The 11,656-nt window shown below is 36.1% G+C and overlaps 1 protein-coding gene and 1 pseudogene across 2 annotated transcripts; both read left to right on the forward strand.

Moving 5' to 3' along the window:
* The first annotated feature begins 1,315 nt into the window (after nucleotides 1-1,315).
* Nucleotides 1,316-2,508, forward strand: LOC148689757 (uncharacterized; annotated as a pseudogene).
* Nucleotides 2,509-6,410: 3,902 nt separating this feature from the next.
* On the forward strand, nucleotides 6,411-11,213 carry LOC137708636 (NAC domain-containing protein 86). 2 transcript variants are annotated; one of them, XM_088689637.1, is made up of 7 exons: nucleotides 6,411-6,581; nucleotides 6,711-6,979; nucleotides 8,485-8,768; nucleotides 8,877-9,233; nucleotides 9,448-9,909; nucleotides 10,112-10,199; nucleotides 10,298-11,213. In XM_088689637.1, the coding sequence occupies exons 2-7, from the start codon at nucleotides 6,823-6,825 to the stop codon at nucleotides 11,032-11,034; spliced, it is 2,085 nt and encodes a 694-aa protein (XP_088545763.1). In that variant the 5' UTR covers nucleotides 6,411-6,581; nucleotides 6,711-6,822; the 3' UTR covers nucleotides 11,035-11,213. The 2 variants fall into 2 exon arrangements, with proteins under 2 accessions (XP_088545763.1, XP_088545764.1); XM_088689638.1 differs by having other exon boundaries at nucleotides 8,485-8,762.
* Nucleotides 11,214-11,656: the final 443 nt, after the last annotated feature.

Consider the following 11,656-nt stretch of genomic DNA (forward strand, 5'->3'; position numbering starts at 1 on the left):
AATGAATGTAACCACCTATAATCCCACTACGTGAAATTTTTTATTTATTTTTAAAATCTTAATGAAAGAAGGATAATTTGAATATTATGAAAGTTTCCTCCCTCCCGTCATACCCAACCTACCTCCTACTCTCAAATGGCGCGCTCTCCTTTCGGCGGCGAGACTGTCGATCGATCAAGGCCTTCATATCTCAGTATCTACAAGTTCCAAAACTTCCCAATTTCAGTAGGGAAAGGTTGTCTGATAGCTATTTTATTTTGGGGTTTAAATTAAAAGGTCTTAATATAATGAAAAACACCTAATAAACTTTTATTAACAGTAAAAGCAAAGCAGTGACATATTCTCGTAAATAAGTTTCTTTTGGTAGCTGGCAAGGGATGAAGCGGCCACATGTAAGGCAGCAAAGGAGGTTATAAAAGCTTTAGCGTTAAGAGTAAACTTTTGTTGCTTCTCCTAAACAATATATAAGGAAATATTATACGGTATTATATGTAATATATCTTGTATTATATTTACCTAAATAAGTTTGAATAGCTATTAATGTAGGGTTGATTAGGTCATCTCCAACCGAAGGAGGATCAAATTGTCATGTTTATCCCTATAGCCCTGCAAGAAATTATATTTTAATGAACAGTGTCAAACAATATTTTATACAATCTCCAACCGAGTGGGTTAAAGAGCCATAGGCCAAATATAGTCATTTGACAAAAAACTGCATCTCTAACCAAAGGGGCCAAATGGCCATAGGCCAAACATAACCCCTTCAATGAATAATTTATTATTTTAATTGAATTAATATGGTTAATCAATAATTTATTATTTTAATTGAATTAATATGATTAATTAAATTAAACAATCATATTAAAATAAAAGTTTTCGGATATATTTTGAATGCCACTTGCCACAATAACGAAGAAAGCGTGGTATTCTTGCACCTGCCACAAAATGAAGCTTGACATTCTAACGCTGGATGGCTAGGCTAGAGGGTTGGAAATGGCCAGTCCCCTGGCCTGATTTGGGGTTTTGGTTGATGGGGCCCACTAGCCCTTTGACCTAATACTTGATTGGAGACGGTTTTCGTGTTATTCCAAGCTATTTTTAGCCCTATGGCCATTTGGTCGGATCAGTTGGAGATGACCTTAGTTGACTTAGTGGTGTATATACTGTACAATATACTTAAATGAAATATACGAAATCATTCAATCTGCCAATTTCACAGCCTTTACAATATTCAATCATTTTAACATGGTATGCAAAGCATAAGGTTCTAGTGCTTGATTGCCTACATTTTCAACCATCATCATTTCCAAACATCATGTCAAACACATTAGTTCAACCACCACAAAATAATCAAACCAATAACAATATCGACATGGATTCATCAGGTCCATACTATGTTCATCATTCAGACAACCCATGTCATATGATCGTTTCAAAAAAATTAAATGGACCCAATTATCCATCTTGGAGTAAATCTGTGATCCATGCTCTCACAGCCAAGAACAAAATTGGCTTCATCAATGGCTCCATTCAACCCCCCTCAGCAATAGACCAACCAAAAGATATGCTTTCTGGAGTCAATGCAACACTATGATTTTATCATGGCTTACTCAATCAGTTGAATCTGATTTATCTAAAAGAGTTGTTCATGACAAAAGCGCCCAAAAGGTGTGAGAAGATTTCAAAGATCAATTTTCACAGAAGAATGCACCAACAATCTATCAAATTTAGAAGTCCATCGCATCTCTCTCACAAGGCTCCATGACAATCTCGACTTATTTTACAAAACTTAAAGGCCATTGGGATGAATTAGAGACATATCGACCCATTCTTACCTGCGATCAGACAAAGGCACATAATGAGCAAATAGAAGAAAATCAGATGATGCAATTTCTCATTGGCCTCAATGACGTCTACAACGGAGTTCGCAGTAACATTCTTATGATGACACCATTACCTAAAGTTCGTCAATCTTATTCACTTGTCATTCAAGCTAAAACACAACGACAAATGACATCGGGACTAACCGAAAATTTCTTAATCGATGCTGCAGTCCAAAGTTGATCGAACCATTCCTCTTTCAAGAATCTTTGATGTGAATACTGTGATAAAGACGGACACACAATTGACAATTGTAGGACTCGAAAATATTATTGCAAGTTTTGTGACAAAAGAGGTCACACTGAAGACAAATGTAGAATAAAGAATAGGATTGAGGATTCTAGTTATGGGGGAAACCAAGACAAGAAACACATCAACAAGCCTCACTCACGTGGGTCTCATAGCAGTAACCCACGTGCTGCCTTCCTTGCTGCAAATGTAGTTGCTGGGTCATTTTTTTCTTGCTACCAACGCAACGTATGGTCATCACCTTGCTGCCAATACAGCAGTTACCCCCTTTCAACTGCACATGTCTCAATCAAATGCTTTGCAAGGACCTTCAGCAGAACAACTTCAACAGTTGGCCCACGTTGTATCCATGATAAATTTAAACCATGCCTCTGGTAATAACAATGTTTATGCAAACGCTGCAGGTCTATCCCATTTTACTGTTGCTTCTATTAATTCTATATTTACAAAGCCTTGAATTCTAGATAGCGGGGCTACCAACCACACCACCTTAGATTCTTCACTTTTCAATAAAACAAAACCTTCACAGATATCCACTGTTAAATTACCCACCGACTCTTCATCCACAATCACTTCCTTTGGCACCATACCGTTCAATTCTGATATCACATTAGATAATGTTTTGTGTGTTCCTTCTTTTCACTTAAATCTCATGTTTGCTAGCCAAGTCACTGATTCTCTAAATTGTTGTGCCATTTTGTGTCTTGCAACACTTGGCTACGAGGAAGATGATTAGATCGGGTAAGCAACGTGATGGTCTTTATTACATGTTGTTGTTGCAACGGATGCCCGTCTCCTATCAAGTTTGCCATTCCTTCAATTTATGGCATATGTGACTTGGACATCCTTCACCTACTTTCCTTAAATTAGTATTTCCCTCATTATTTTCGAATAATATTTCTTTTGATAATAATTGTAACGCTTGTCCCATAGCCAAACAAACTAGACTTCCGTTTCCTTTAAGTTTTATATCAACTCATAATCCATTTGATTTACTCTATTGTGATATCAAAGAAAATATGCATTAGATATTTTGCAGGATTCTGGGCTTACGGGGGCACATCCTGACAAATTTTCAATGGAACAAAATTTGAAACTCACTCCCACTGACAGAGCATTGTTAGATGATCCCCCTAAGTACAGAAGACTAGTTGGATGATTGATTTATCTTATTATCACCAGGCCTGACATAGTCTTTTCAATTTTCACATTGAGTCAATTCATGCATGAACCTCGCAAACCTCATTGGGATGCAGCTTTACAAATTCTCAGGTACATCAAAAGTACTCCTGGTCAAGGTTTGTTATTCCCTGTCTTTGATAATCTTGAGTTAAAGGCTTTTTGTGACTCCAATTGGGGAGGTTGTCATGCCACAAGAAGGTCAGTTACAGGGTATTGTGTTTTTCTTAGAAATTCTCTCATCTCATGGAAATCCAAGAACCAAGACACTGTATATTGCAAGATTTAAAGGTTCCGCAAAAGGCTCCGACACCGTTATTTTGCGACAATCAAGTCACCTTGTATATTGTAGCTAATCCCGTTTTTCATGAGCGAATGAAGCATATTGAAATTGATTGTCACATTGTTCGAGAAAAAACTGCAAGCTGGAATGATTAGTCTTTCACATGTACCTACATGTTTCCAGTTAGCAGATTTATTTACGAAGGCCTTGGCGAAGGATCAATTTGTGACACTGCGCGACAAGTTGGGACTTCATAATATTCACTCTCCAACTTGAGGGGGAGTATTAGGAAATATTATACGGTATTATATGTAATATATCTTGTATTATATAAAAGAACAATACTTGGCTACTCAAAGATGATTAGGTACTCCTACTCAAAATTTCTCAAAATTGTTCGTTGTCAATTTATAGAACTTCGTGTTTATAATCAGAACCGTTCATATTATAAATCAACTTATAAAGATTGCCTCTGCAAAATTAAAAAAAAAAAAAAACAATAAGGTCGTTTAGTCATCAAACTGTTTAAAAACAAATGAACAGTATTGGTAAAAGTATTATGAATCATCTATGTATTTGCTACAATAGATTGACTAAACGACCTTAGTTTTAATTTATTTTTTACATAGATGATCTTTACATTATGATTCATAATATGAACAGTTTTGATCATAAGCACAAAGCTCTGTGATTAAAACACTAAGAATTTTGAGTAGGAGTTCTTACTCATCTTTGAGTAGTCAAGTATTGTCCTTTACCTAAATAGATTTGAGTCAAATCCCACTAAATATAGGACACTGTTTCCTAACCATTAATGTAGGGTTGATTAGTTGACTTAGTCATGTATATATTGTACAATATACTCTTGTCAATGAAATATACGAAATCTTTCAATCTGCCAATTTCATAGCCTTTACAATATGCAGTCATTTTAACAAAATAAGGGGTTATATTTATAAGAATGCTGTTGCTGTCGTTTTTCACTCTATGACTTTTCATTTTGCTTTTGAAGGAAGTTGAGTCTGTTTCTTCTTACGACTCAAAGTTTCATTTTTATTCAAAGGACATCAAGTGAGATAGAAGAAGAGAGAGGGGGTGTTGAACAAATTAAAAGTGGCAGCAGTTAATACTGTGGTCCCAAGTCGGAGGTCACCGGTGATTTAGTCCGCCAGCCATGGCGGATCGTGATTCATGGATGCGGTCACTCAGCAAATTTTCGTATTGTTTTCAGAAAACTTTTGTTGGAATGGCAATATACTTTTCAGAGTTTAAAAGAAGGTTAAGCTTATTGTACAAAATTGTGGGTGTCTAGAGAAAAAGGAAAAAATAATTTTGGTTTTCAAGAAAGTAAGGGTGTTCATAGACATTTTTGGATGTACATGGAACTACTATCTTATGAGACTGTAAATTTTAAACTTTCAAATTTTCACATTGTTTGGTGTCATGCAAGAATCATAGACCCTTTAACTGTGAGTTGAGCAATTTCTTTTGTGGCCTTCTATATATATGGCAAAAGCTTTGCTCATTCACACATTTTTTTCATTTGTGAACTTTTGATATTTAACTAAATCTCAATCGTACATACACTCGTGAATAAAAATGTGCCGGCGAGAATTTTCGTATATATGCATCTAAGAGATTCTTGGCCAGTTCACCTATAAATTTTTTCAATACAACAATATAGTTACAGAAAGATTTTGGTTGTCACACAATGGTTTAACCATAATAATTACGAAAGTCAAACTTAAGACCTTCCATTTACAAGTGAAGATGATTAATTACATACTAAACCATAGTAGTACATAACATTTATTCTAATATATTTACAAAGTTTGATTCAATAGTTAATGACTGAATTTTCTATTAGAACATGAACATCTAACCTAAATCCCTAAGACAAAGGTTCCATTTTCTCTGTGGGACAACCCGTAATACGCCTCTTTATGTGTGGTTTTACCGTCTTTTAAGATAAGTTTTTTCTCCTTTTGGTGTTGGTTTTACCGTCTTTTAGAGTCATATTCTACGCATTGGTGGATACTTGCATGCCATCTATGTAAGTTTCCCTTGGTTTCGTACCACTATTCCTCACCCTTTGTCACTTTGAGGCATTTTATAATTAGTGAACACTTACTCCTGGTAACCACGCTCAATGAGCGGAATTACGTACTTTTTTGCCACGCAGTACGAAGAACTACATACTATTTTCTGTTTCGTTAATTGTAGGGGTCAAGTCAAGTGATAAATAATTAATCTTCGACATAAGAAGAAAACAAGAAGCATGTGATATGCATAAAAGTGGAAAGCAAAAACTGTTAGTTGGGTTGGCTTATACCAATGACTAGAAAAGACAAAAGGAAGATACTGATTAATTTTGTAATCGGTTCTTATTAGGAAGAAAAAGAGATGAAGGAATGTGGGGAGAGTGGGGACGAGCATGTGAAAAGGACAGTCTTGAGTTACAACGCCGCCGAAATTCGTTTCCGCGGTTTCTCGTTAAGAAAAGATACTTGTTTGCACAAAGGGCCTGTAATGCCTCCAATAAGACACCTCCACGTGGAGCAGAGGTTCCAAGAAAGGACAAGATCGAAGCATGGGATCAATGGAGGGAGAGCGACAAAGAAAGAGAAGAGAGAGAGAGAGAGAGAGAGAGAGAGAGAGAGAGAGAGAGAGAGAGAGAGAGAGATGGATTAAGCTTGTAAAGAACGATGAGAGGAATCATGCATGTTGATTGGTTGAGGAAAAACAAATCTGTAAAGTTAAAGTACAGAGAGATCTGGAGAGAGGAAATATAACAGGTGGGGGTGGCAGCCTCCCCATCTTTATTTGCTTGCGTTTTCCATCGTTGCCTTTTTGTTCTCTTATTAACAAAACCCCAAGCAACCCCCACATTCCAACCGCTCTCTCTCTCTCTCTCTCTCTCTCTCTCTCTCTCTCTCTCTCTCACAGCTTTGGATCTTCATATCTTCTTCTTCCTCCTAGCTTAGCCAAGGTTAGTTTTCGTGTGTACAATCGTACGTATGATAGTATTATATGTAACACGTATATACGAGTGTTGTACTAATCATAATTTCTAATATCCTCTAATAACTAGGGTTTTGTGGCTGATTGATTATTGCAGGGTGCAATTCTTGATTTTGGTTGAGGAGGCTTGTCATCCAAGCTAGCTAGCTACTAACAGTTGTGCCCTTTTATTATAATTAAGAGGAAGAAGAAGAAGGTCCATAGTATACATGGCTCCTGTTTCATTACCTCCTGGTTTTAGGTTCCATCCCACAGATGAGGAATTAGTTGCTTACTACCTCAAAAGAAAGATTAATGGCCGTAAGATCGAATTAGAGGTCATCCCTGAAGTTGATCTCTACAAGTGTGAGCCATGGGACTTACCAGGTATACTCCCTCTGAACAGTATTTATAATTTGTTTTTCCAGTAATGTCTTTCTTTCCCTTTATTTCTCATATTAATTACTTATCTATTTATATATTTATTCTTTCCTTCGTTATTTTGTTTAAGTGTTAGCTTGTTAATTTGTTCAAGCACATCTCTTTTTATCTCTCACATGCCCCCTAGCCTGTTAATTTCTATCATTGATCTTCATTAATTCATTCAATCCGATGTTCAAAAATTGAGAGGCATGTGCTTAAGTTAACAAGAGTAGTGCTGCACCACCCCCTAATGTAATGCTTCAGATGAAATAACATCATTTTAGTCTTTAAAATTGTTAGTTCTCCTACAATCCCTTATTTATAAATTTGTTTATAGCAGTTTTGTGCCAAATTATTAACACGAACATAATTGAATAATTGATTATGGCCGATGTTTTATGTAAAAAAAGGAATTCGATCTTTTGCCTTCTTTGGGCACCCTTATCCTTTATTTGTGTTCAACTACGCTCGTATCGGAATACTTAACAATGAATTAAGTACATGTTTATTTATTTATTATTATTATTAATATTTTTTTTTTTTGTAACTAATGATGAAATACTTGCTTTACTTTTATGAGTCAAATATGCTGAACTTTTAACCTTTAAATATCCATTAGGGTTTTTAATAATAATAATAAAAAATTGAGTGTAAAGAATACTTAAAACCACCGACACACCGGTCCCTCGATCTTTAGGGTTCCTGTTGTGAACACCAAGTTTTGTAGTAAGACAAAGAAAGAACCAAGTCAAAAAAGCTAGCAGGGAAAAAGAAAAGGATTGCTTTTTGTGTGCGATAGGTATTGAGTTCCAAGCAATGCTTTCCATGCACTTCTTCCTTCACAACCCTTTAAATTCTTTTATTACATTATTGGTTCTTAATTAATTAAACTTGTGAGTGACGTGTTCCCAAGATTAGATTCTGGGCTACGGAGGCCTTGAAAAGAACAATCATATACAGTCTTAGTGTTATGTTAAAGCTTCCACAAAGAATGTTCTTAATTATTGATAATATTATATGTTGATAATTAAGCCATGCAACTGCTTGTATGTTTATCCACTTGCTACTCCAAATGAAAATATACGTTTTTGTCTCCAATTTATGATATGAGAAGCGTTTATTGTATGGATGCTTTATTTTTTAAACACGTAACAAACATCTATTAGTCAGGTACCGTCATTGAGACTATATCTTGATTGTAAGAGAGAATCGATCTCCTCCAAATGACAATGTTTTTCTTAGTACTTTCTTATGTCGTCGTTGGTATAGTTATTATTTTTGTTGTTATTTTTTAGGGAATAACGGTGGACGAACCACAATTTTAGACTATATTTTCCTGACACTTTCATACCAAATCAGTAACCACATTGATTATGAAATGTGATCCCCTATAGTCATTCCTTTCTCTGGCTTTAATAACTTACTCACTGTAACCAATTTAAAACAAACTGAAATATTGCCGTATATAGGAAAGTCATTATTGCCTAGCAAAGATCTGGAGTGGTATTTCTTCAGTCCGCGAGATCGGAAGTACCCTAACGGATCGAGGACTAATCGTGCAACTAAAGCCGGATATTGGAAGGCGACGGGAAAGGATCGGAAGGTAAACTCTCAGACGCGTGCTGTAGGCATGAAGAAAACCCTAGTTTATTACAGAGGAAGGGCACCACATGGGATTCGAACCGATTGGGTTATGCATGAATATCGCCTCGACGAGAGGGAGTGCGAAACTGCACTAGGCTTGCAGGTTCAGGTTCTTTTCTAATTCTTTCTCAAAATTCACAGTTTGAAATTTCATGGTAATAAAAACCCTCATGCAATTAATTACAGATTTTTGAAACATATATATGCATTCGTACAGGACGCATATGCGCTATGCCGTATTTTTAAGAAGACTGCAACGGGGCCAAAGATAGGAGAGCATTATGGTAGCACAAGTACTACTAGTTACCAGCTAACCAGTGACCATTCATCTAGCGTTAATGAACTGTATTCTGATGGAGGAAGATGTGAAGATTTCGAGAGCTCAAGTTATCCGATGCAAATGAACAATGCATGCTCTTCATCACCAAACTTTGTTCATACAAACTCACTTGATGACATGGGTAGAAAAAGAGATGGAAAATGGACACAGTTCTTATCGAAAGAGGCTTTTAATTGCTCGTCCTCATTTTCTCATATTTCTACACATGGAAACATTCCCTACCCTCCATCTAAGGTATTATTAATTTTCATTTTAATATATATGAAAAGTTATGTAGAGAAATTATTACACAGTTAGACAAAAGTTATGAATTACTAACTTAAAGCGTAAAAAGAAACAAATATAATGATTCTGTTTGAGAGTTCAACAAAAGATACACGCTAGTTTTTTTGGACAAATGCATTTCCTTTATTTGTTTATTTTCCTCACAACATTTTCCTACTTGCAGGTTGATATTGCATTAGAATGTGCAAGGCTGCAGCATCGACTCTCACTTCCTCCATTAGAAGTGGAGGATTTCTCTCAAGTTGGACTCACCGACTTCAAAACGATGCAATACTCAAATCCTGCACCTGACACCACAAGTACTGAAACTGATGCTTTGCAGGAAATTCTCTCAGTTGCACATGTTTCTCAAGAAATGATCAATCAATCCAGTAATCTTGTGGATCAGACATGGGGTGGAAACTATGCTCCTCCAGCCAATGACTTTAGCTTTATGGTTGACCGAGATGCTCAGTATAATCAGATTACTGGTCACATGAATTCTATGAGATATGTGGATGACAAAACATGGGGAAATTCGTATACACGGTCAATCGAGATTGGAGACCTGGAGGATGATTTTAGGATGGACAATACAGCCGAGAATCTAAGATGGATAGGAATGTCAGACAAAGATCTAGAGAAGGTATATTACAATTTAACTTATCAACTTACCATCCATCATACTTGGCGCGCATAAAAACATAAAACCAGCTTCTTGAAAATGCAGTTTGACTAAAATTTAATGATCTCTTGCTAACCCTAATGCTAGATTTCCATTTAAATGCATTACCTTCATTTGTTATTTCTTGATATTAATATACATTCTCCCTTGTGATATTGGATAGAGTTTCACGGAGGAACACAAGATAGTTCCAATAGAAAATATTTCATCTTTTCGTAGGGAAGAACAAGAGCAACAGTATGAGATTCAAGGTATATGCAAGATTTGTATTTCTTAATTATCTTTCAGGTTTACACTTAGGTTATTGCAATTCTTCTTTATTTTCGGCTAACAAAAGATTCAATTGCAGGAGAAACCGGGCATCATAGTGGCATAATCAAGGAACTCAATGATAATGAGGCAAATGATGATGATTTCTCACTTAGTTTCATCAATGAAGACCCGAACGAGAACTTCCTCCATGATGGAAACATGGATGATTATTCGCCTTCTCCAAGCTTTGAAGTCATCGAAGAAATTCAAGTTAATCACGGCATGTTTGTTTCAACTCGGCAGGTGGCTGAAACATTCTTTCACCAGTTAATGCCTTCACAAACAGTTAAGGTCCATCTAAACCCAGTTTTCGGCCAGAACTTTTTTGTAGAGAGAGTTGTTGCGCCAAAAAAGTCTGAGGATAGAGGTTCTTTGTTTGAGAGGTCCAAGGAACTTGTGATGGAAAAGTTCGACGGAATTGCCAAATCAACAAGGCCATGGAGGAAAATTGCAAGCACTATTGTTTGTGCAGTTACACTTATATTGATGCACATGATCTTCTATCTTGGGCAACATATGGAAGATGAGAAATTGATGGATGCCTTCACCAGAACTACAACTGCAACTAGTGTGGAAGAAAACGGCAATTCTGAAATTACCAATAAGAAGGGACTTGGATTAATTAAGTGGAGCAACAAAAAAGAAAAGGTTTGCTTGGTTAATATAAGAGGTGGGAATAGTTGTAGTGTGTTTCTGAAGAAGATGGGGATTTTCCTCACAGTTTCTTTGGCTCTTGGTACCATGTGGGCTAACCACAATATAATTTCCCCTTGAACTCAACCATTTTATTTCGGTTCTAACAATAGTTTGTCGGTTTGGGAGAGGGGACAATTCAGCCTAACCCATAGCTATAAGTTCATATATATCTTCACAATTTGTATTGTAAATTGACACAAAATCAAGTAAGATTTGTTATCCATCTATACTAAGAGAGATTTCCTGGTTTCCATTTACTTTCTTAATCATGCCAGAGGGGAGCATAGTTTCTGACCGTGTAATTAAAATTCATGGTAAATTTTAAATAGTTTGCAGTGTAACTCAACAAAATTCAGTGATAAGCTGAGCCCCGACACAAATTTTACAAATTTCCCTCGACCTCCTAGTCCCTATACTACTTTTTAAAAATTTGTTGAACACTTTAAACGGAAAAAGAAAGGCAGTTCCCATTTGGGGCATTGGGAAACTAAATATATATTTCGTTGGGTTGCTACTTGCTAGAGCACATGAACATTTTCACTGTTGGAGATGGTGGAGAGAGTTGTGTCGTACAAATCTTTGCAGAGCATATGACCATGTGGATGAATATGTTGGAAGATAAAAAGAACATGCAGCAAAAGTGATGAAAAGAAGATGACAAATATACATATGCAACAAAACAAGAAATAATGGTTCACGG

Source organism: Pyrus communis, chromosome 17, assembly GCF_041283825.1.
Source record: "Pyrus communis isolate YQ-2024b chromosome 17, ASM4128382v1, whole genome shotgun sequence".
In the NCBI taxonomy this organism is placed as follows: domain Eukaryota; kingdom Viridiplantae; phylum Streptophyta; class Magnoliopsida; order Rosales; family Rosaceae; genus Pyrus; species Pyrus communis.